Below are 25,465 nucleotides of genomic sequence, written 5' to 3'. Positions count from 1 at the left end.
TCCCAGCTGCTCACCACATCCAGCTGCAGGCTGTGCTGCTTGGCCAGTCTCTAGCTCCTTGTGTTGCTTCTCTGTTCCTTTCGGCTCTCTGAGCACGGCCAGTCTGCTGCTCAACACAGGGTCTGCGCTCCTTGAGCTGTGTATGTCTGGCTCTGCTGCTGAAAAAACTGCCCCTCAGCACACAGCTTGCACTCCTTGGGCTGTGTCTCAGCTCTCTGTTTGCTCAGAGAGAGCCAGAACAATCCCAGCTCACAGGGAGGACGGGGCCTGGCCTCTCCCCTTCCTCACTGGCCTGTCCAACCTGTCAATCAGGCTGAGCTGGAGTGTTGGCTGCTTTCCATTGTCTCTGGGGTCAGTCAGTCTCATGAACCCTTCCCCTTCTGAAACTGGGAGCTGGCAAACCAAAAAACTCCCACAGAGTTTTAGTAAGGGGTAACAGTCCCCTTACATTACAAATAGTCTTTTTCTTAAGCAGGATTCTGTAACTTTTTGTACGCACCAGACGTTCAATATAACGCTCTAAGCAGGCGTCTTTTGGCTTGGTCATGGTCTTTAAAACACTGTGAGGATCTTGACTGAATTGCACTGCATTTACCAGTCACCCCTTCTGCTAAGTGTTCTTGAGTTACACACAGACATTGCATAGCATAACCTACAGCAATAACAGTATTTAATAAGCTTTCCAAACACAGTTCAGCACATAGGCCCCGGAGCTTGCAGTTTATATCCTCTGGAGTCCAAGTCACACAGTCATGGTGCCGCTGGGCTGGCGCATCTATGACACAGCCCTCACAGTCCTCAAAAAGCTTGGTCCTAAGACAGTGACTAAGGACAGTATAAACACCAACGCGTACAATAGAGCGCATCACTTTTTTACGCTTATGATGTGCTACTGGCTCAACTCGGTCAATGCCAAGCCACCTCCTGAATTCTTCATGGCCGTCATCCTTGGCGTTCTCTTCAATGCTTTGTATCGGTGTTGAGCAAAACCAAGGTGGGCCCGGTTCGTCTTCCTTGTCCGATGCAATGCTGTCCTGGGTCTGAGGGTCAGCTAGAAAGGCATTGTCAAGCTGTCGAGAGATTGCCAGAAAGAAATAATGTAAGACGCTCTGGTCATTTTTTATTTAAAGTTTACAAAATCCCGGTTTCCTAACCCCATGATGCCCCAACTTCGATCTTTCATTTACCCGTTTGACTTCTTTTCCATGCATTTTGTCCGACTCCTGGGAGCCATGGGCACCTTCCTCCTTCAGGCCATCTAGCTCGTCGGGCTGCCTCGTGAGCGGTTGGGTTTCGGCGTCAGATACTGGTGTATCCATCAGTGGCTGGGCCAAAGGGCTCCCTTCAACTTCTCCTTCCTCCTCAGAACTGTCGCTGATGTAGCGCTTTCTTCTCGGCACCAAAACAAAGTTGGTGAAAGAAGCCATGTTTCCGCTCAGTGTTTGCACGCTCTCTGAAACACGCGCTCTTGAAACAAGATGGCTTCTTTTGTGTGGCGCTAGAACTTATGGGGAAGTGCTATGCTCTGATTGGCAGAGGGTGTCATGGGAAGCTCTTAGAAGGGTCACATGACCCGCTTCCGGTCTGGTCAACGGGTCCCGGAACTGCCCCCCCGATTGGTCAAAGCGATTCGCGGGGCAGTCCTACAGGGGAAAAACCATTCCTGATTGGTAGAGGGAGGCGGGGCGAGTTCTTAGAGGGGTCACATGACCCACTTCTGGGCAGGTCATCCGGTCCCAGAACTGCCCCCCGATTGGTCAAAGCAGTTCGCAGGGTGGTCCTACAGGGAAAAACCCCTTCCTGATTGGTAGAGGGAAGCGGGGCGAGTTCTTAGAGGGGTCACATGACTCCACGTGTAGCTGCGGGCACGGAGTTCGGACTAAGGGGTATTTAAAAATGGCGGGGCCCGGGAATATGCAAATAAAGCCCGGGATATTTAAATCCTGGGCTTCATTTGCAACTCCGGTTACCCTTATTTGCCTACCTAGCTCGAACTAACGAGCTAGTGTAGACATACCCTCACTGACCTGTTATGTTGGGGTCAGCGGGGGTCCACACTGCAGCCAGCTGACCCTCAGCCAGACCAAGGTCGGCTCCAATTCTCCCCTCCATACCCTGTACCTGGCAACGTGGTGGGTCCTTCAGGCCGCATCGGTTGGCAACCTCCAGTCACAACAGCAGGCCCGCTTGGTAGTCCTCCAGCAGTGGGCACAGAGGCCCAGGCCAATTGTCCTCTTCCTCCGCCTCCGGTTCCCCCTTCAGCTCTGGCTCCTCGGCAGGCGGGGTTGGGGAGGCTTCTGGCTCCCTCTCTGGCAGGCCCCCCACTGGCCTTGCAGGCCGACCCTTTATATCACTGGCCCCGCCCCCGGCTTCCTCCCAGGTGAGTCATCCAGGTGAGCCCACCATGGCTCAGGGAGGGGCGTTTGCCCCCGGGGTCAGTGGGTGGCCGCTCCAACCCCTCACCGGGCCAGCTAGACTGTCTGGAAGGATGCCACGGAGGCCACATCCACCTGCAAGCTGTTACCCAACCGCCGATAGGCCAGCCCCGGCCTCGCCGAGGTGAGAAACGGTGGTCCAAGAATAGGGCCAGCCAAACAGGGAGGGGTGGGCCCAGGCAAGATGGAACTGGAAAGCCAGATACGTTCCAGTTAGGAACGGGGCAACTGACCGACCTCCCCCCGGACTGAGCTCACGGTGGAACCCTTGTCCGAGCGGTGGTCACGCCACGTGCACCCAGGAGGGACCAACGATTCTCCCTGAGCTTATCCACAGTGGCCTCCCTGTTCTCAGTCCCGGAGCTGTCCCGCTGCTCCCCACGGTATTCAAATCCCTGCCCAGGGCCAGGCGCGCGCGCGGATCCGAGGTGCCAAGGAAGCTGGATGCCCGATGAAAGAAACGCACCAGTTCCGGGCCTTGGGGTGCAGACATGGATGAGATTCAATGTCCGCCCTTCTACGTGAGCCTGGAGGTACAGCAGGTGGGTCTCCTGTGGGAATATCGCTGCGTCCCCTCCCTGCCTAAGGAAGAGGGCGCCAGGTTTCCCAGCGAGGGCTGGGAAGGAGCCTCATGGGAAGGGACAGGAGTCATGGGAGATGGGGGACTGTGCACCAGTGCAGCTCGTGCTGCAATGCAATGGGGGTCGAGGCCTCCCAACCTGCCTCTGTCCAGCAGCTGGGCCCTTGAAACCACCCGCAGCCCACAGACACGGGCAGTTGGCAGCCGCTAGTGTTCCCAAGCCGGCATTGCACCCGCTCGTTTCTACGCTACAATGCGGTGCAGCCCACTGAGGTTAGAAGAATTACAAAGGCTTCCAGCTTCGAAATATGCTTTCAGAAATGTTTATTGAAGCAGGGAGATACATTCCCAAAGACCTAGAGACCTGGAATGCCCCCAGAAGCAAATCGTTGTGCACTAAAGCTGCAGAGTGCATGGCAGTTTTCCAGATTGGAGATATTTAAGTTGTTGTCAGTAGGGTTCAGAATTAACCAGTCTCCCTCTATTGCTAAGGTGCACCATGAAGCTATTGATCTAGACTTCCAGTAGACGCAGGTAGGTGTGAGTCAAGAATATGTTTTCAACCTTCATGTAGGGGGAATACACCCTTCCCGATGTGATCTGAATGCAGCGCGATCTTAACGCTGCTGACAGCCAGAATCATAGCCCATGTTGTTCTGGGTGTTCACTCTGACTCCTACTGATTATGAGGGAAATGTCATCATTTCTGATGGCCAACTGAGCAGAATAAATCCAGCTGGGTGGTCGGTGAGACCTGTGAACTCATGATCCCATAAATAACCCAAGACCATTAGATAACTGTGCAAAGTAACGACAGTTAGGGACCAGCCCGTAAGGTCCCCCTGGAGCCCAGCCCACCCGCTGTGTGTTTAGAATCACGCCCATTTCTGGAGAGTCTTCAGGTTTCTTCAGAGAGTTAATGACTGAAGCCACAGTGAGACAGGGCTGAGCTGTGCACCTTTCAAGCGGCTATACCAGACAGAGAAATAGAATGGGTGGGGGCGGGGGGATACATGGGGCGGAGGATGGGTAGCACAGCTTGTCGGTTGACTAATCGGTTGGCATTAGGACATTACTTAGGTCATTGGTTGGATGGTTAGTTGCCCTGGATGTATTAGATCAGTGCTTCTCAATCCACCGCCCATGGGTTGCTTTTGGACCAATCAGCACACTCCAGAGGCTCATGTGACATCCTGACGGACATGCAGACAGCATATAACCATACTGTGGATGTGCCTCATCTCAGTGGTAGGCTGAGACTAGGATGCACACACTGGTCATTTAGCTGGACGGATACGTTGGATACTTCATTTGGCAGATAGGCTAAATACATCTCTTTGGTTGGCTGGTTACATTGGTGCCACTCAGCACTCGTGTTTATTGGTTGACCAGATCGTTTGTATGTAATAAACACATTATTGGTTGGCTGGCAGGCTGGCACGTCAGATTAGCTGTTCTAGATAAATTCATTGGTTGTTTTCATGCACTGGATAATTCATTGGTTGGTTTGTCATGCACGTTGGATATGCTACCTAAATTCATTGGCTGTTTGGATGCACTGGAGACAATCATGGATTGGTTTGTTGTGCATGTTGGATGTACTAAAATACACCCATTGATTGGATGAATGAATGGATGGACCGATGGATGGATGAACAGATATGGGACACAGACAAGATCCATTCTTTGATCTGTTTGGTAGGATGGATAAATTGGAGACACTAAATCCAGTTGGTGGTTTGTTGTTTCAATAAGTCAGATAAACTAAACACAGCCATTGGTTTTTGCTTAGCTGGCAATTGGCTGGATGGGCAGGCTGGACTGGTTGGATGCAGTAAATTTGTTGGTTAATGGATACAGACGATGGCTGCGCTCATTGGACGCAATGGGAAGCAGGATCCGGAATGGGCTGTTTCTCATGGGCTATTTCCCCAGAGGGAGGAGTGAGGATGATGGACTCACAGGAACAGAGTAATGGGCACAGGAGACCTGAATTCGCAAGCAGGAGCGGCAGCACGAAGCCCAATAGCATCAGCAGAGCGGTAGCAAGAAATGGTCGCACAGGGAGCGCAATTGACCAGAGCACACCACGGCCCCTCTCTGATCCCCTCTCTAAGGGGCTCACCAGAAGGCCTTTGCCTCCTTCCCTTTGGCTGTGCTCTGCCGGGGTGGCTGGGAGACATAGTCAAGGCATTTCTGACCCCCGAGGTGGGGCCCACAGCGCAGGCTGTACTGGAACCAGACGCGGCCGTGGTTCATGTAGCAATCCTTCTGGTGGGGCCCCCCAGACTCCAGCTCGATGTCGCAGTTTCCCAGTTTGTCATCGTCCCACTTGTTGTCCTCGTCCCAGACCTGCACGCGGATCTTGCTGGCGCTGTTGAGGCGGACGGTGCCGAAGTCCAAGTGGACGTTCCAGGTGGGATTGTTGTTGTTCCAGATGGTGTTGGTCCGCAGCTCCTTGCTCTCGAAGAAGACCTTGACAAAACCATCTGTAGCAGAACCGTAGTCCCCCCAGAGGCCACTGGCTTTCTGCACAGTCACGATCAGCTTCCCTAGGCCACGTTCCCGCGAGCAGCACATGCCATTGGTCTCGGCACCCCCAGGGCAGACGCAGGAGCAGGGGTCATGGGCGCTGCGCTGGGTCCCTGGGGGACAGCTCTGGGTGCAATTCCTCCGCAGGGCCCTCTCAAGGATGTACTCACTCACCGCACGCTTCAGTGTCTCCCGCTTGGGTTTGTTCTTTACGAGGCTGTGGATGGGCTGCAGGGAATAGGACACCAGGCCTGGGCTGGCTTTGAGGTTCTCCATCCAAACTGAGAAGACTTTGGCGTCCTGCCCGGAGAAGAGGACGTCGGTTGTGCTCTGTCCTCCCTCCACCTCCACGTGGCGCTCATGATACGTCTCGTGGAAGCTCCCCTTAACCTGTTCCTTCTTCTTTGCCTCCTCACACTTGCTGTACCCACCCTTGATTGAGGCAGGTCCTATACTCACAGCTGACTCTGCGCTCAAACAGTCCTTGACCTCGTCATCTGTCAAGCCGCTCAGCGCCGCTTCGCAGACCCGCACGGCTGTCACGTCCCGGGCCCGGCCCCCCAGCCGTACCTGGGTCACGTAGTGGGTGCCGTAGTTGTTGATGAGTTGCTGGTACTCCACCTTGGAGTTGCTGTCGTACTGCTCCGGGAGATTCTCCAGGGCCTCAGTGAAATGGCTGGTGATAGGGGGCGTCTTGCTGACCCGGAACCTGCCCAGGGACACAAGGTGCGGAGTGAGCTCAGCCTGGCCAGTCAGCTGTGATCATTATTGGCATCTCCTACGGCCCCGGCCAACCCACGACCAAAGGACTAAGCATGTGGCTCCTACTAAGAGCAGCCTCCCCAGCCTGCTGCACCCACTGCCTTGCCGGGGATATTGCCAGATACTTGACAGTCCTTATGGACGTCCCATACTCTGGCCACAGCACACAGGAACCCTGACACACAAGAGAGGAAAATCCCCCCTAGCTCTCCGGTCCCAGCCCCCTGTCCCATTCCCGGCCTCCCTTGCCGGCCAGTCCCCTTCCTTGGGGTGTAAGACCCTTCTCATCGAGACATGGTGCCATCTGGAAGGGCAGGGTCCTGTGCTCCATGCCCTGCCCTGGAAAAGGCCCGTGTCCAGGAGCCAGCCTGTCCTGCCTCCCAGGCTGGGTTGGAACCAGCAACTCCACCGGCAGCAGGTCACATGGGCCCGTGACACCCAGGCTCTCCCGACACTCAGGAAGGCAGCCTGGCCTCACCAGCCTTTGAGCAGATGGGCTGGTGGCGCCATGCCCCGGAGAATGCACAGGGAACAGTTCGTGGGGACGGAACCAAGCTCCCCTCGCTCCAGCCTGCCTCCCCCTTTGCTCTCCTGCTGTTTCTACAGTGCCAAGGTAGCTATTGGATGGTGTTCTGGGAGCTCCAGCAGGGAGGGGGACGAGTGGAGATGGGGTGTACTTGGGGGGAGAAGGTGGGGCAGACATGGACGTGAATGCGAAGGGGGTGCAATACTGTAAGAATGGGGGCTGAAGGAAGAGATGGGGAGGGAGATTTCGGGAAGGGCTGGAGTGCAGGTGGGACCTGAGGCATGAGTGTGGAAGGCACCACCCAGCTAGAGGGGAAGTTGGTGCCTACGTCTGCTTGGACCTGTTCTGGGAATCTCCAAAGATGACACAACCTGGGTGCCCATGAACACCCCCTAGAGGGGAACATCCCTGGCACTGTGTGTTGTTGCTGTTACCCCTGTTTCAACTGAGCCCTCCCAACCCAGCCCGGCTCTCACTGGTAGTAGTTGCAGGAGACCTCGTGGCTCACAAAACTGTATTTGTCCTTCCGCGAATGCTCCACCACGAAATCAGCCAGTTTGGAGTGCGATCCGGCCAGATTCACCTGGACATTCACTTTGGGCTTCACAGGAACGTCCAGCCCCACCTTCCAGTCGTTCTGCACCGCGGACGCCGCCGACTGCATCAGGCCCATCCCCGACTGCTGCACCGAGCTGCTGAGTTTCTTGCGGCACAAGACACGGACCCGCCAATCCACCGCCGCCAGTGGCAGCCTCTGCAACTGCCCGCCCTGCAGCTGGTTCCGGCACAGGGTGCAAGTGCCGTCTGGTTGCTGCCAGGTGCTGCTGTCCACCAGGTAGGCTCCCTTCCTTTCCATCGTGGTCACGTCGATGCCCTCGCCAACGAGGCTGTGACCAGGCACAAAGGCCGTGTGCTTCTTGCATTCATTGGCCGTGTATGTTTGACAATGGGAGGAAGCCCCAGGGAAGATGAAGAGGAGGAGAGGGAGGAAAGTATCAAATCCGGGCATGGTTGAGATGATGGATTTCCCTAGCCAGGAGGTGCTGCTGCCTTCAAACCTCCCTAGAGGGAAAGACACAGAGAGGTGCAGAATTAATGGCACTACAGTGGCAGTTCCATGGGTTAACACTGTTGTAGAGATAGAGACACCCACCTACCAGCCATGACATCAGCCATGTTCTATAGCAACCTACACAAGCTCTGGGCTGTAGAGATGCTGGAGGTTATATGGAGATGATGTGATACCTCATTTGCAGGGCTTCACAAACGGTGGCGAAACCTACTCGCCAGCCCCGCACCGTGCATGCGCAAGACCCGCATTGCACCTGCACTTGCCACCCGTGAACTGGCTGAAATCTATTAGCCACGTGCAAGTAGATTCAGTGATTTGTCGAGATCTGCTCATTTGCATGTTTGCCTCCAGGCAACCTCACATGCAGCATTCCCTTCCCTTCTGTTTTTCAGTATTGCAGTACCAGCACTGACCATAAGGGGGCGGTATGGTTATACATGGCTAGTGTAGAGCATGCAAGAGAAGGGGTCATTGCAGCTCCCCACTGGGCCACTAGGGGGCAGTGCCCTAGAGCCCAGGGCCTGTAATTGGTCGGTGGCTTGCAAGAGATCGGCCCCCTGGTGGTGAGGGGGAGTTTGGGGCAGGCTGGGCTGTAGAACCTCTGGGCCCCCCTAGTGGCCATGCAGAGAAGAGGGTTGTTATGTTCAACCACTGCTGAAGGGTCATTTTCTTGAGGTTCTCATGGTCAGCAACAGCCCCAGCATCTGGAGTTGCCGCCTTAATATTTTTGCTCTGGGTCAGGCCCAAGGGCAGGACGCTTCCGGCCTCCCCAGAGCGTCCCCATGCACCCTCCCATTTCAGATCCTGTCCCCTGGCTTCTGCCCCAGAAACTCTGACCCACTCCCCCCTCGCTCGGCCTCCCTCCCCTGACTAACCACAGGGCGGCCGTGGGAAAGGCACATTTCAAATGGGTTCCACTGAGGTTGGAAAATGTATCGCAGTGGGGGCTCGGGCAGGAAGGGGGTAACAGCTCAGCATCCTGTGATGGCGGCCGCCTCAGCGTGGAGAGGACAGGAAATGTCTGAACTCAGCTCGGCAGCAGCAGGCAGAAAAATCACATCCAAATATTGATGGCTTGCCTCAGTCCATGCCCCTGTATCTTGACCCACAGCCCCCTGCCAACGCAGCCCCAGGGTTCTCTCCATCACCTCCTCCCACTCTGCTAGTGCCCTAAATCCTGACCCACAGTCCCCTGTTACCGAGCCATGGGGTTCCTGCCCCTCACGAATGCTGCTGGTGCCCCCAGTCTCAATCTGTTGCCCACCTGCTTTTTGCCAGCAAAAAAACCAAACAGAACGACATTACCAGCTGCCCCTGAGATGAAATAGAGCAACTGAGTCCCCTGGCTATCAACAGCAGAGCAGCAAGTTGGTCTAGTGGCTAGAGCATGAGCCTGAGAGTCAGGACTGCTGGGGTCTGTTGTTGCTCTGGCAGAGGAACGGAGTCTAGTGCTGGGAGTCAGGATTCCTGGGTTACCGTTCTGGGAGGAGTGTGGGGATTAGCTGCTTACAGAGGGAGAATTGGGGACCACAGTTTTGGCTGCAATGTGTGTGAGATTAGGGTCCCCGCTCTCAGCCACAGACTGAGCTGTGACCTTTGCAATAGAGTCCCCAACTGTGGGCAGGCTCTGAATAGATGCACCATTTCAGATTTTTTTTTTGAGGGGGGGAGAGGGGCAAGACCTATGAATTCCCTGGAGGGGGAGGGGAAGAGAGTGAGAGCAGGGGGGGGCCAGACTGAAGTCAGCAGCTTCAGAAGCTTTACTAAGCTTGCTGAGTACCAGCCACACAGCAACCTGGGGGAGACCAAACCTATTCGCTCCCCTCCCCCACATATATCACCTCTTCCCAAGGCTACTAAGGTGTCACAAAACCTATTTTTCTTGCAGACCACTGAGCAGTTAGCGGACAGAAGCCCTGTATCTAATTCCCATATAAAAGAAAGAAACTAAATAACGATTAGACCTAGTCCTCTCTAACGTATTCTGACATCTTGTGGCAAGTCCCTGAAGAGACATTAGGTAGCTTTAACTTTTTAATGTCTGTTCTTACTCTGTTACTAACTCTGGAGAGACAGAGACCCCGTCAGGCCTCCTGGGTTCTCTCTCCGCTCTGGGAGGGCAGTGGGGTCTCGTGGGTCACAGCGAGAGGGCAGATACATTTCAGTTCTATGTAAAAACACCGAATGTCCATACTGGGTCAGACCCATGGTCTTTCTAGCCCTGTACCCTGTCAGTCAATAGCAACTCAATGCCCGGTGCTTCAGAAGGAATAAACAGAGCAGGCAAACATCATGATGCATCCCGTCACCCATTCCCAGCGTCTGCCAAACAGAAGCAAGGGACACCATCCCTCCCCATTCTGGCTAGTAGCCACTAATGGACTTACCCTCCTGGAATATATTTCGTTCTTATGGGAAACATGTTATAGTTGGGGCCTTTCCACCAGATCCTGACAAAGAGTTCCAGAATCCGACAGTGAAAAAATAATGTATTTTGTGGGTTTTAAAACTGCTCCCTGTACATTGAATTGGTCAGCGTCTTATGGTGTTAGTGAAGGAATGAATAACATTTCCTGGTTCTATTTTCCCCACACATTTCACGATTCTCTAGATCTCTACCATATCCCCCCACCCTTTAGTCATTTCTTCTGCAAGCTGAAAAGCCCCAGTCTTGTTAATTCCTTCTCATATGGAAGCTGTTCCTTGCCCCCAATGATTTCTGTTGACCTTTCTACATCTTTTCCAAATCCAATGTATCCTTTTCTAGATGGGGTGACCAGACCTGCATTCAGTATTCAAGATGGGGGCGTAAAATGACATTTTCCTTCCTATGATCTCTTCCTTCCCTAATAATTCCCAGTATTCTGTTTGCTTCTTAGACGGCGGCTGCACACCGAGCAGGCATTGTCAGGGAACGATCCACAAGGATTCCAAGATCTCTTTCTTGAATGGTATCGGTTATTTTGTATCCATTGTTAAGATTATACTTTGCCCTGTGCATTACTTTGCACTTGTCAACACTGAATTCCCTCTGCCCTTGTGTTACCCAGTCACACAGTTTGGGGAGATCCCTTTGTAACTCTTTGCAGTCAGCTTTGGACTTCGCTGTTTGGAGTTATTGTGCAGTATCTGCACATGCTGCCACCTCTCTGTTTACCCCCCTTTTTCAAGCAGATTTACACCTTTAACAGCCAAATGCAAATCCCAACAGCACCACACTCATTCCTGCTCTTTTTTTCTCATCTCTTTTAAGTGGAACTTCCCTCTCTTGCCTCTGGCAGTGTTTTCATGATGAGCTAAGGATCCGTCAATGACTGGAATGCCCAGCCTTTTCTATCCTTAATCACCTGCCTCCCTGCTCCAAAGGCGAAGCTGCAAGCGGCTCAAATTCTGTTGCATTTAAGAGCTGCCTCTAGAGCCAGGGCATGCAGCTTTAAGGAGACCTCAAGTATGGAATCCAGGGGTTCAAACTGCAGAGGGAATTACTGAAGCTCTCCCAGATGGCTCCCTTGGGTCTGAGCAGAGCTCAGTGTGATGGGGTCCCCAGTCACATCCAGGGTCTGAGTCGTGCCTGGCACTACATGGTCCTCAATGTCAGCCAGGGTCCTAGCAGTGCCTGGCACGATGGGGTCCCCGATCTCAGCTGGGGTTCCCTGTCTTGGCCGGAGTCTGAGCAGACCCACCGATCACTCACCTGCCTCCACAGCTGAGTTGAGCTCTATTTCGGCCTCACGTCGGCCTGTCGGCAGCTAGGACTGGGCTGTGTCATTGCTGGGAGAGATGCACTTTGTAGGTGAATTCAGTCACCACCAAAAGTCTCATGACTTCTTCTCATTGCTTCAGTTGTGGTAAGTGGGAAACACCCACAGGCAGCTTTGAAGTGGCCTCTCAGGTCCATCAAACAAAACATACTGAAACTGGGTTGGGCTGAACCCGTGTCAATGTCTCATGAAGAAGAAACAATCAGTGAATTGAGGCACAGGGCCCACCAGAAAGACTCTTTTCTGGCCAACTTGGTCACGTCAATGCCCTCAGCTGTCAGTTTGTGCCTGGGCATGAAGGCAGTATGCTTCTTGTACTCTTCCTTCGTGCACAACTGGCATTGAGTTGAGACCCTGGGGGTGGGAGGAGAGAAGCAGCCGGCTCTGGGCATGGCTGGGAGGGGATGTTAGTCTCTGAACCACCCTGTAGGGAGAAACACAGAGAGTTCCAGCATTAACAGCAATCATGTAGCAGGGAGTTCCACAGGTTAACATGCTGTTAACGTTAATACTGCACTGTGCCCCCCAAAGCAAGGCCCAAATTCCAGTTGTAGTAAGTTGAGGGTCAGTAATATGGAGTCAGCAGGCCTAAATAGAGGCCTGTAACATGAAAACAGCAACAGGCCTTGCAATCTAGTGAGCAAGACTTTGGTTCAGTAACACAGGAGCCAAGAAAAAGGCCTTACTGATAACTCCGTGATTGTGTAAGTTAGGACACAGGGAGGCACTGGGTACAGATTCTAAGTGTAAGGGGACTGTTACCCCTTACTAAAACTCTGTGGGAGTTTTTTGGTTTACCAGCTTCAGAAGGGGAAGGGTTCATGAGACTGACAGACCCCAGAGACAATGGAAAGCAGTCAACACTCCAGCTCAGCCTGACTGACAGGTTGTAAGTGGGGATTGTTCTGGCTCTGTCTCTGAACAAACAAGCTGTGTGCAGAAGAGGTCCTGCAAAGACAGAGAGCTGAAAGAGGAGTACAAGAAGAAGTCCTGCAGCGACAGAACCAGACACAGACAGGCCAAGCAGTGCAGACCCTGTGTTGAGCAGCAGACTGGCAGTGCTCAGAAAGCCAAAAGGAACAGAGAAGCAACACAAGGAGCTGGAACTGGCCAAGCAGCACAGCCTGCAGCTGGATGTGGTGAGCTACTGGGACCTGCAAAGTGTGGGGAAAGGCTCTGGACTGGGAGAGGGGTCTGGCCACTTAGAGACTGAGGCTGTGTGGTCACTGCCAGTGCAAGCGTGTCCAGCCTGCAGCCCCTTGCAGCACATCCAGGGCTTCTAAGGAAGAGACTGTGAACTGTCCTTACACTCTGCAGGCTGCTGTGTTGATGTCCCTGTGCTACAGAGCAGGGCTGTGTGTTCTCATTTAACCAGTCTCATTTTTTCCTTATTCTTTTCTCTTTAATCAGTTGATGTTTAATAAATTGTATTTGCTTTGAACCTTATGAAGTGATCACTGGGCCCAGAAGGCCTGCAGTGTAAAGAGAGCACCTCGGAGTGGGGACACCCTAACGCCTGCCCCTAGTGACTACAAGGTCAGGGATTAAGCCCCAGGAAACCTGGGCCCAGCCTTGTTGGGGTTTCGAGGGCTCTGCTACTCAGGAGAGTGGAGGGGGAGCCCTCAGGATCAGGGAGCCGTGGGGTAAAGGAAGTGGGAGCGGGGACTCAGATCCTTTCGCTGCTTCATTTCACCGGGGTGTATAGAAGCCAGGAAAGTTCCCCACAAGAGCGGGACCATTCCCCCGCTTACATAATCCCAAAGGGAGTAATGGAACATCTTAAGGAATGTTTTGGTATAAAGCCTCCCTAAACACGAATGCACAGACCGACCTAGGTTCAGGACCAGGTCGGAATTGACAGTATGAAGGATAGTAAGGAAGCTCCCCTTCTGTAAGGTGAGGGGTGGTAACTAGGCAACACAGGGTGGTAACCTGGTACGTAAAGAAATGATGTAAGTTGTTTGTACCTGTCTATAAAAGGACACCGCAGAGGGTGCTCTCCGGCCGACCTGGTACCTTGTCAACGCGGGCCATAGTGCCCAGTGGTGTCACATTGGACTGATCTCTGTTACCAACTGGTAGAGCTTCGCATTTGACAATAAACCTGTTCGATTGATTTCAAACCTGGCCTGCATCTGTCATTTCCGGGGCCTCTCAGAGATCTCCTGTGTTGACCCAAGTGCACGGGGTCTAACGCTCTAGATAAAGGGAGCACCGATTGTTACGCATGCAGGTGAAAGTTTATCATCACCGATTGAGTAGAGGTCCTGTCAGGAGAGCGCCAGGACCACCCTGACCAGACGATGCTGACACTGGCAGTCCAGACCACCGGAGGTACTGAGGTACAAGACACCGAGGTACGACACTCCAGACAGAGACATCGGGAGCCTGGGTACATTGTGCTCCCTCTAACCCGTAATGAACACCCTTCGGTTAGCTCCACTGCTGTTAGCTCCTGAGTTCACCTAGTCCAACGTCCTGCCCCTCCCTGCCATCCTGGATCAGGCCCAGGGCCTGTTCTACCCGTTATCCTGTCTCCCCGCCACATCCTCTGTACTGGGGTGTTACCAGATTTGCCCAATGCTCATTTCTTAGGGTTACCCTTAGGGAGCTGCAGGAGGGTCATACTTCTATCCGTGTGCTGCTTGTGCTCTCCTATGGAGCCGAATTCTCCCTGCTCCAATTCCCCTCCCACTGGAGCGCCCCTGTAGGAAGTAGGTTCCTCAGGACGGGGTCTTCCCACCTTAGCAACACCCAGACGCTCACCCCACTAACAGCCCGTCTGAGAGGACTGGGGACTCAGCACCCACACGCTGACCCCTCCCATGTCCCTGGACTCAGCAGGCTGGGTTCACAGCAACGCCACACTGCTCCCTCGTGGGCCTTTGGACTCCGTGGGCTGTTTAACAGCAAGTGAAGCTGCCTCCTCATACACCCCCAGGTTCAACACCCCCATCCCCACTCCCACACCACAATCATTCCCTGGGATACCACACGATGAGCAAACCCCACAGGAATTTGGGCCCTCCAGGGATCTTTCGCTTGGGGACAAGAAGCCTTGTTGCAGAGCGAATGGGGAAGCCAAAACACCCCCTGAGGAAGAGTGAGCGAAAGAAAGAAAGAAAGAAAGAAAGAAAGAAGCAACCAGCTTAACAAAGGAAGTGATTGATTTCTGAGTGGTGAATAGAGATCAAACAGTTACAATATTAAATCTAAATGGAAACTCATTACAAATGTTAGGGCTAGCTAACCGTAGAACAGTTTACATAGGGCAGTCAGGATGCTATGCTTGGTGGGGGTGGGGAGGAAGGAAGAGCGAGAGCGAGAGAGACCTCATCACTCCATGGAGCTTGCACTGAGCGGGGTTCCCAGGTGGTGATGGGAGCGGAGGGTCCAGAGGGCAGGAGACAAGCAGAGCAGAGCCCCCAGCACGATCAGACAGGAGATGAAGACGTCTCAATGGAACTGATGCAGTTTTAAATCCAGGTATCAGGACAGTTTTTCTTGGGACAGGACAATAGTTGGAAGAGAAAGAGGCGAGACAATAGAGACTGATCACCCCTGGTTAAGGGGGATGTTCCTTGAATGAGCTCACGATGCCACGGGGCAGTGTCGGTATTTTGGACAGCAGTAGGATCGTTACTAGAATTGGTCTGATCATGACTAATTTGGGGGTGAGCAGGCCTGGGTTTGTTGGAGCAGATTTCCCATCAGGCACTGCTCTGCTCCCAGAGTTCGGTGCGGTTCCTGCCTTGGAAGAGCTGGTCTCTATTCTGCGTGCTAATGGAGAGGTCTCTCTGCTCCATCTTCCATGCAGAGGAGGCTGGGGTGTTTCCTTAATTCTATCACCCTTGTCTGGGGGAGTTTAGGTGGGTCTTCCCCGGCCTTTTCCTTGCTTTGCCTTTGGTTCATGCAGAGGCCTGGGAGGAGGGATGGTTTTCCTGGAAGGTCACTACCTGGCTCCCCAAGAACACAGAGCTGGTGGGTAACAGGGGGCAGGCCATGCCTGGACGTGCTCTCTGGGGGTCCCAGAGGCAGACGTTGAAGATGGGGAAAACTCTCAGGCACAGGATGGCCCAGATCAGAAGAGAATCTCATGACACTGTAAACTGTCCCTGAGCGAAATAGATCAACTGTGTCACCTGGCTATCAACGGCAAAGTGGACAGCTGGTCTAGTGGGCAGAGCATTGACTGAGAGTCAGAACTGCTGGGCTCTATCCTTGCTCTGGCAGGGAAGTGGGGTCTAGTGGTTAGATCAGGGGAGCTGGGAGTCAGGATTCGTGGGTTACTGCTCTGGAAGGAGAGTGGGGGCTAGTGGCTCAAAACGGGAGGGCTGGGACCACAATCCTGGTTGATATCTGAGCAGCACCTGGCATGGGCAGGGTCACCCTCATTCACCTGCCTCCAGAGCGGAGCTCTAGTTTGGCCCCACGACCCGCCGGCAGCTGGGACTGGGCTGTGCCCTGCGGGGGGAGAGGCACTTTGCATGTGGACCAAATCCCCACTGAAAGTCTCATGAGTTTCTCATTGTCTCAGCCCCCCCCGCGCTCCCCACAGGGCTCAGCTCCTGCCCCGCTGCAGAGCCCAGCCACAGCCTGTGGGGCGGGAAGCTGTGGCCAGCACAGACACCTCCCAGGGTGTGAAGAGCTAGAGAGGCTGCAGGTGAAACCTGAGACACAAACCCTGCAAAGTCACATTGGGGCCAGCCCTGCCGGCCAGGGGAGAGCAGGCTCCAAAGCCGGGTCCCACAGCCCCTTAGAAACCTCCGTGCTTCCCATCAGGGGACGGGGCTCACTCCTGCCCCCCATTGCTGGTCGGACCCTGAGCCCTGCTCCCCCATCTCCTTGCCAGGGGTCACCCCCATCTCCCTGCACTCTCACCATTTCCGCAAGCACGACCGCTCTTCGGCAAGAATCCGCAGAGCGTCCACACTGCCCGCCCGCTCTTGCGCAAGATTTACATTACGGCGCGGTAAGAGAGGGCTTCTTGTGCAAGAGCTACGCTCTTTTTTAACAGGTGGAAGCTCTCTTGCACAAGAGGGCTGTGTGGACGCTCGGCTGGGATTCCTTGTGCAATAAACCACTATGGCTAAAACGGCCATCGGCGCTTTCTTGCACAAAAGAGCGCCCACATGGCCACGGATGCTCTTGTGAAAAAGCACAGCTCGCAGTGTGGACATGTTCTTGCACAAGACTTCTTGCACAAGAACCCTTGCTCAAGATGTTCTTGTGCAAGAAACCACCAGTGTACACATAGCCACAGAGAAGAGGCACAGAACCCGAGCGCTGAAAGAGCCCTCAGGAGGCATCAAGTCCAGCACCTGCCTAAAGCGGGACCCGCCCGACTCAAACAGCCCAGCCGGGGCTTGGTCAGGCTGGGACTTAAATTCCCCTCAGGACAGAGATTCCCCGCCCCCCCCCCCCCCCCAAGGGAACCCAGCCCAGGGCTTCCCCACCCGCCCAGGGAAAGAGTTCGTCCTAATGTCCCACCCACACCTCCCCCAGTGCAAGGGGAGCCCATCGCTCCTCCCCCTGCCCCCCTGAGAACAGCCTCTCCCCAGCCTCTCTGGACCCCCTGCAGGGAGCGGGAGGCTGCTCTCGGATCCCCCCTCGCTCTGCTCTGCTGCAGCTTGAACAAGCCCCAATTTCCCCGCCCCCCGGCAGGGCCGTGTGTCCCTGACTCCAAACCACAGGAGGTGGGGGAGGGGGACGCTTTGTACCCCCAATAACCCCGGGAACCCCCCATTCACCACTCCACTGGGGCAGTGTGGGGCTTGGCACAGCAGATGCCTTGTGACGGATTTAACAAGGGGCAGAGGGGGGCCTTTTAGGTCAGGGCCGGGGTCGGGAGGGACAGTTGAGAGGCAGGACTCCTGGGTTCTCTCCCCGCTCCAGGAGGGGTCTGGGAGCCCAGAGATCTCCCTCCCCCCCGCTGGTGGTGACCGTCCCGGGCCCGGCCGGGCTGAGGACCCAGGCGTGCGGGGAGGGGCAGTTCTGGGGGCTCCCCCCGCTGACTTCAGAGGTGCGTCTCCCTGCAGCTGCAGCAAAGCCGGGGAGGGGGGCGGATGGTGGGAGAAAGCAGCTGTGATCTCAGCCGCTCTTCCTGTCGCCAGCAGCTCACATGCGCGGCTCAAGTCCTGCCGGGGGCGGCAGCCAGTTTGGAGGGGAGCTGGGTGCCAGACGGAGGAGGGGGCTGCAGGAATCTCTTCCCTGCCCCTTTGCTTCCAGCCTGGGCTCTCAGACACTGTCCCAGCGGGCGCGCGCTGCTCGGAGCCACCCGGATCCCGGGCTCCTGTGTTGGGCCCGTGACCTCAGTGGCCTTTCTGTGTGAATCCCGCCCTGTGGGGTGAGATGCGGGGTGCGGTGGGGGCATCTCTGCATACTCCTGCTCTAACCTGCTGGGGGAAGCGCTGTCCCGCCATGCTCCTGCCTCCACAGCGAAGTTGAGCTAGGACTGGGCTGTGTCAGTGCTGGGAGAGATGCACTTTGCAGGTGAATTCAGTCACCACCAAAACTCTCATATTTCTTTTCATTGCTTCAGCTGTGGTCAGTGGGAAACACCCCCAGGCAGCTTTTAGGTGGCTTCCTAGGTCCATCAAACAAAACATACTGAAACTGGGATGAGTCCAGGCACAAGGGCCACCGAAAAGTCTCCTTTCCTGCCCTCCGCTGCCAGGTTGTGCCTGGGCATGAAGGCAGTATGCTTCTTGTACTCTTCCTTCGTGCAAAAGTGGCAGCGAGTTGAGACTCTGGGGGTGGGAGGAGAGAAGCAGCAGGCTCTGGGCATGGCGGGGAGGGGATGTTAGTCTCTGAAGCACCCTGTAGGGAAAAACACAGAGAGTTCCTGCATTAACAACAGTCAGGCAGCAGGGAGTTCCACAGATTAACATGCTGTTAAAGTTAATACCACACTGGGCTCCCCAAAGTAGGGCCCGAATACCAGTGACATCGAGAGTCTGGGTACGTTGCGCTCCCTCCAACCCATAATGAACACCTTTTGGTTAGGGACACTGCAGATAGCCCAGATGAGACCCAAGGCCTGTTCTACCCGGTATCCTGTTCCCCCCGCCACATACTCTGTAGTGGGGGCAGGCCGTACCTGGACATGCTCCGGTTTGGCCCCACGACCCGTTGGCAGCTAGGGCTGTGCCCCTGCGGGGAGAGATGCACTTTGGAGATGGACCAAGTCCCCACTGAAAGTCTCATGAGGTTCTCATTGTCTCAGCCCCCCCCCCCCCCGTGCTCCCCACAGGGCTCAGCTCCTGCCCCCTGCAGAGCCCAGCCACAGCCTGTGGGGCGGGAAGCTGTGGCCAGCACAGACACCCCCCGGGGTGTGAAGAGCTCGAGAGGCTGCAGGTGAAACCTGAGAGAGACAAACCCTGCAAAGTCACATTGGGGCCAGCCCTGCCGGCCAGGGGAGAGCAGGCTCCAAAGCCGGGTCCCTCAGCCCCTAGAAACCTCCGTGCTTCCCATCAGGGCACTGGGCTCACTCCTGCCCCCCATTGCTGGTCGGACCCTGAGCCCTGCTCCCCCATCTCCTTGCCAGGCGTCACCCCCATCTCCCTGCTCTCTCACCCTTCTCAGGTTCGGCCTTGCCATGAGGTGAGCGGAGGCAGCCGGCTCTGGTGCCAGAGTGCGGTGGGGAGGGTGGGGTGGAAAGGAGGGGCACTAGGACCCAGAGTGTAGAAACAAGGGGTAGGCCTACCCAGATCATGATTACTCTGGGGTGGGGGAGCCCCTTTGCCCCCCCCCTGCCCACTAGGCACCCATGTGTCTGGTAGGGCAGGAGGTGGCTCCGGGCACATCCCACCCCCAGGCCAATCAGGGCTCGAGGGTGGGAGAGCGCGGGACGCTTCCTCCTGCCTTGGTGCCGCGTGGTGCTCGCAAGGTGGGGGAAGAGCAGGGAAAACGTCACGTGCTCCCCTGCCCCCACGCCCTGATTGGCCTGGGGCAGGGACACAGCAGGGCCTCCGCGGACCAGGTCCAACCCATGGAGGGCCTTTTGCCTAACTCTGAGCTACGGCTGTGTCTAGACTGGCCAGTTTTTCCGGAAAATCAGCCGCTTTTCTGGAAAAACTTGCCAGCTGTCTACACTGGCCGCTTGAATTTCCGCAAAAGCACTGACTTCCTAGTGCCTGAAATCAGGGCTTCTCGTGGAAATACTATGCTGCTCCTGTTCGGGCAAAAGTCCCTTTTGCGCAAAACTTTTGCACAAAAAGGCCAGTGTAGCCAGCTGGGATTTGTTTTGCGTAAAAAAGCCCCGATCGCGAAAATGGTGATCGGGGCTTTTTTTGCGCAAAAGCGCATCTAGATTGGCCACGGATGCTTTTCCGCAAAAGCACTTTTTGCAGAAAAGCGTCGGTGCCAATCTAGACGCTCTTTTCCGAAAACTTTTCCGTTAAAAGCATTTCCGGAAAATCATGCCTGTCTAGACGTAGCCAAAGTGAAAATGTTTTGTTAGTCTTGAAAGTGCTACTCGACTGTTTTGTTGTTTAAGTTTTTCCTGTTACAGACTAACTCAGCCACCCCTCTGACGCTTATAAAACGACGTTCTGTACGACACCACTCCTTTCTGCCTCCCTGTTTCCTTTCTCCTTTGGCCAGGTGGGCAGGCAGGAGTGTTGGTGAAAATAGATCAGCTGGTGCTGGAGAATCAGAGCCTCCATTCTAAAGGAGTTGGCATTACTGAAGTGCTTCTCGCGCAAATATGGCCATTCTCACGCAAGGATCCACAAAGCATCCACGGTTTGTCTAAACTACATGGCTCCATCGATAGAGCCATGTAGATTAGGCTGATCGGCAAAGGGAAACGAAGCCGCGATTTAAATAATCGCGGCTTCATTTACATTTAAATGGCTGCTGCGCTGAGCCGACAAACAGCTGATCAGCTGTTTGTCGGCTCAGCGCGCTAGTCTGAACGCTCCCGCACCGAACTGAAAGCCCTTTATCAACCTCCCCATTATGCCTCGTAGGATGAGGTTTACCGGGGAGGTCGATAAAGGGCTTTCATGTTGGCAGTGGAGCGTCCAGACTGCCCCGATCTGCCGACAAACAGCTGATCGGCAGAGCGGGGCAGCCATTTAAATTTAAATGAAGCCGCGATTATTTGAATCGTGGTTTCATTTCCCTTTACCGAACAAACAAATCTACATGGCTCCGTCGACGGAGCCATGTAGTCTAGATGTACCCCCACACTGCCCACCCGCTCTTGCGCAAGGAAATTTACCGTACGGCGTGGTAAGAGAGGGCGTCTTGTGCCAGAGCTATGCTCTTTTTCATCAGGTGTAACCCTCTTGTGCAGGAGCTCTTGCGCAAGAGCACAGTGTGGACGTTCGGCAGGGATTTCTTGCACAAGAAAGCCCTTTGGCTAAAACAGCCATCAGAGCTTTCTTGCGCAAGAGAGGGTCCGCACTGCCATGGATGCTCTTGCACAAAAGCACAGCTCGCACATGGCAGTGTGGACGTGTTCTTGCACAAGACTTCTTGCACATGAACCCTTGCACAAGATGTTTTTGTGCAAGCAGCCAGGGCTGACATAGCCTTTGTTGCAGATTTTCCATCTCCCAGTTGCAAGCGCACTGCGTGGGAAGCTGTGGCCGGCACACACCCCTCCCAGGGGGTCAGAAGCTAAAGAGGGTCCCCAGTAAGGGAAGTCCTACAAGGACACTCTGGCTATGTTTACACTGGCCAGTTCTTGCGCAAGAAATATGCAAATGAGGCTGAACATGGAATATCGCTGAGCCTCATTTGCATACCTAATGAGCCGCCATTTTCACGGAGGAGGCTTTTGCACAGAAGGAGCGTCTACACTGGCCCTTCTTGAGCAACAAAAACCCTCTTGCGCGATGCAACGTCGATTATTTCCAGGACTGGGCTCACTCCTGCGCCCCATTGCTGGTAGGACCCTGTGCCCTGCACCCCCATCATTCTCAGGTTCAGCCTTACCATGAGAAGTGAGGCAGCCGCACGGGCGGGCGTGAGTGTGTGTGTGACAGAGAGAGAGAGAAGGACCGTGTGTGTGTGTGTGTGTGTGTGTGTGTGTGTGTGTGTGTGAGAGTGAGAGAAGGACCCAGAGTGTAGAAAATTGTGTCTGCTGCTGGTGCGTGTGTGTTCTCTCTGCGTTAGATGCACAGGATGGGGAGAGCTGCGCTGGAGGAAGGAGGGTGCAAGAGACACAACAGGAGGCAGGAGAAATGGGGCACTGGGGGCGTCATTTGAACTCCCCACCCCAGGGGCCAAAATGTTGTGGGCCGGCCCTGGTCATTCCGTGCAACGGTGCCCTCTCTTCCAGCATCCTGTTCCTCCACCAGGGTGCCCCCCCGCTTTGCTTTTCCTCTTCTCCCGTGGAGCTCACAGACAGGCAGAGAAGAGCCCCAGAACCCAGAGCGGGCAGAGCCCTCAGGAGGCATCAGGTCCAGCCCCTGCCCAAAGCGGGACCCGCCCAACTCAACCATCCCAGCCAGGGCTGGGTCAGGCCGGGACTGAAACACCCCTCGGACAAAGATCCCCCCCCCCCCGCCAGGGAACCCAGCCCAGGGCCTCCCCACCCGCCCAGGGAAAGAGTTTGTCCCAATGTCCCACCCACACCTCCCCCAGTGCAAGGGGAGCCCATCGCTCCTCCCCCTGCCCCCCTGAGAACAGCCTCTCTGGGCCCCCTGCAGGGAGCTGGAGGCTGCTCTCGGATCCCCCCTCGCTCTGCTCTGCTGCAGCCTGAACAAGCCCCAATCCCCCCGCCCCCCGGCAGGGCCGTGTGTCCCGACTCCAAACCACAGGAGGTGGGGGAGGGGGACACTTTGTACCCCCAATAACCCCGGGAACCCCCCATTCACCACTCCACTGGGGCAGTGTGGGGCTTGGCACAGCAGATGCCTTGTGACGGATTTAACATGGGGGGCGGGCCATCCTTAGGATTTATGGTGCCCTACACGAGATTATGAAACTGGTGCCCCTAGGCCTGACTTGCTCTTCCACCCCCACTCCCTCCCCTTCCCAGAGATCCCAGCAGCCACCCCCCTCCCTCAGACCGTGCTGCAGGCAGCGCCTTCGACTCTCACTAGGACCCAGCCCTGCTGTTCCATGCTCCACTGCTTCCCATCATAGGCGTGCGCAGCACATTTCATTAGGGTGCGCACCCACAGAATTTTTTAAAATGTACTTTGACTCCCCCATTAGCCACACCCCTAAGCCCCATTAGCCAGGCCTCTGGAGGCAACCCTTTCAGGGCAAGATAGACACATGACCAAAAGTAAGAGGTGTCATGTGACCTCCCCCCTCCCCCAAGGACTTTTCCCACCATCCTCCTACCAATCAGGGTCAGATTGGCCCCCACCAAACCCCCCTCATGCAACTATCCTGCAGTTGCATTAACCCCAATGTGTGTGACATTAACTCGGGGCCGAGAGGCTGGGGGAAGGGTTCCCTCTAAGAGTTTCCTCCCATGAGCAGAATGGATTTTGTGTTGTGCACCTGTACTGAGTTCATGCGGCTTGTTCGGACGTGCCACTGTGGCACCCACGTTATTAATAAATATCTTATAAACCTCTGCCTTTGCCCTCTGCTGCCATGTCTCCCCTTGCTCCATCAGCTCCCCAACCCCTCACCCTCCTCTGCTGTCCTGACTCCTGCCCTCAGCCCTCCTGAGACCTGCTCCCTTCCACCAGCCTCTCTCCCCCCACCGTGCCCACTCCTCCCGTAGCCCCACTCCGATCATGTGAGCTACCCCTCCTCATCCCCTCTCCTAACACCTCCCTCTACACACCTGCCCTGCCTCTCGCCTCTGGTGCTGGTCAGTCCCCTGCAGGTGTCTGCCCTTCTGCTTCTCCCCAGAATCCCCTGGCACCTGCACCTTCCCTTAGCCCTGCACCCTCCTGGTGCCTCCCCCTTCCCTTACTGCCCCCGCCCCCTTTTTCCCTGATGCCCACCCCCTCACCACTCTCTGCCCCTGTTCCCCTCACACCTCTCTTTGCCTTCACACGATTTGCTCCATCCCCACCCCTTCTTTCAAGCCTTCTCCCAGCACTTCCCCCCTCTGGCCCCCAATACCGTTCCCTTTTCCTCTCCTCTCCCACCATCACCCTGTCCCCCTCCCACTGACACCTCCCCTCCTGCCCTTTTCCTCACTGTCTGCACTTGGCCCCCCGGCATTTGTCTCTCCTCCACCCCTCCCTTGGTGCCTTCCCCCTTCTCCCGACCTGCCCCCTCCCCTCGGCACAAGCCCCTTCCTCTCCCACCTTCTGCCTTCCCGTTTGCAGGGCTGGACTCTGCTGCGATCCGGTCCCAGAAGTGCCCGCAGCCCGGGCTCCAGAGGACGTGCCGGTGCCGGGCCGCTCGGCGCTCACCGCCCCGGCCCATCCCAGCACGGCCGGTCCCGCCCTCGCCGGGCTCTGCTCGCCCGCGCCCCGCTCGGCGCGTCTCCTGCCCAGCCGGGGCTCGGCTGCTTTTCAAAACGGCGCCGCCACGCCCAGCCCCGCGCGATCCCTGCAGCTGCAGCAAGAGGTGGAGGGGGGGGGGGGGGGTGCGGTCCCCGCCGCTCTTCCTGCCGCCAGCAGCTCACACGTGCGGCTGCAGCCAGGTTGGGGGGGGGCCCGGGTACCGGGGGGGGGGGGGGGCTGCGGGACTCCCCCTCCCAGCCCGGGCTCCGAGACTCCACCCGCTGCCCCAGCGAGCGCGCGCTGCTCAGGCTCGTCCCGATCCCGTGCTCCTGGCCGGGGCCCGTGACGTCACTGGCTCCTGCTCCATCCCGCTCGGGGAAGCGCATCTGGCCACGCCCCGCCCTGCCATTGGCTGCAGGCCCTGCCCCGCCGCTCCCATTGGCTGGGGGCCGCGCGCACTGGGAGCTGCGGAGGAGCCGGCTCCGATTCGTGCTGCAGCCCCCGGTATTCCCGCAGCAGCGCCCGGGGCAGGCAGGGAGCCTGCGTCCGCCCCACTGCGCCCCCGCGGGGAGTGCCCCAGCCCCGACCTCTGCCCCAGCCCTGAGCCCCCTCCCACTCCCTGCCCCCCAACCCCACCCACATCCTCACTCCCTCCCCCACCAGCACCCCAACCCTCTGCCCCAGCCCTGAGCCCCTCCCACACCCTGCCCCCCAACCCCGCCCACATCCTCACTCCCTCCCCCACCAGCACCCCAACCCTCTGCCCCAGCCCTGAGCCCCTCCCACACCCTGCACCCCAACCCCCCAACATCCTAACTCCCTCCCCCACCAGCACCCCAACCCTCTGCCCCAGCCCTGAGCCCCCCCACACCCTGCTCCCCAACCCCCCACATCCTAACTCCCTCCCACACCAGCACCCCAACCCTCTGCCCCAGCCCTGAGCCCCTCCCACACCCTGCCCCCCAACCCCCCCACATCCTAACTCCCTCCCACACCAGCACCCCAACCCTCTGCCCCAGCCCTGAGCCCCTCCCACACCCTGCCCCCAACCCCCCCACATCCTAACTCCCTCCCCCACCAGCACCCCAACCCTCTGCCCCAGCCCTGAGCCCCTCCCACACCCTGCCCCCCAACCCTGCCCACATCCTCACTTCCCCCACCAGCACCCCAACACTCTGCCCCAGCCCTGAGCCCCCTCCCACACCCTGCTCCCCAACCCTGCCCACATCCTCACTCCCTCCCCCACCAGCACCCCAACCCTCTGCCCCAGCCCTGAGCCCCCTCCCACACCCTGCCCCCCAACCCCCCCACATCCTAACTCCCTCCCCCACCAGCACCCCAACCCTCTGCCCCAGCCCTGAGCCCCTCCCACACCCTGCCCCCCAACCCCCTCCCACATCCTAACTCCCTCCCCCACCAGCACCCC

The 25,465-nt window shown here is 56.4% G+C and overlaps 1 protein-coding gene across 3 annotated transcripts; it reads right to left on the bottom strand.

The window, feature by feature from the left end:
- Positions 1-2,797: 2,797 nt before the first annotated feature.
- LOC102459278 (perforin-1-like) lies at positions 2,798-24,102 on the bottom strand. 3 transcript variants are annotated; one of them, XM_075928669.1, is made up of 5 exons: positions 23,899-24,102; positions 18,064-18,487; positions 11,602-12,092; positions 7,312-7,897; positions 2,798-6,256 (listed from the first exon to the last, which is right to left on the bottom strand). In XM_075928669.1, the coding sequence occupies exons 4-5, from the start codon at positions 7,842-7,844 to the stop codon at positions 5,137-5,139; spliced, it is 1,653 nt and encodes a 550-aa protein (XP_075784784.1). In that variant the 5' UTR covers positions 7,845-7,897; positions 11,602-12,092; positions 18,064-18,487; positions 23,899-24,102; the 3' UTR covers positions 2,798-5,136. The 3 variants fall into 3 exon arrangements, 2 of the variants coding, with proteins under 2 accessions (XP_075784784.1, XP_075784785.1); XM_075928670.1 differs by lacking the exons at positions 18,064-18,487; positions 23,899-24,102 and adding an exon at positions 15,001-17,087; XR_012903727.1 differs by lacking the exons at positions 2,798-6,256; positions 7,312-7,897 and having other exon boundaries at positions 11,414-12,092; positions 23,899-24,081.
- Between the last annotated feature and the right edge of the window lie 1,363 nt (positions 24,103-25,465).

This window comes from Pelodiscus sinensis, chromosome 4 (assembly GCF_049634645.1).
Source record: "Pelodiscus sinensis isolate JC-2024 chromosome 4, ASM4963464v1, whole genome shotgun sequence".
In the NCBI taxonomy this organism is placed as follows: Eukaryota; Metazoa; Chordata; order Testudines; family Trionychidae; genus Pelodiscus; species Pelodiscus sinensis.
The sequence above is the reverse complement of the archived record's forward strand: the minus strand, read 5'-3'. Positions and strand labels throughout refer to the sequence as shown.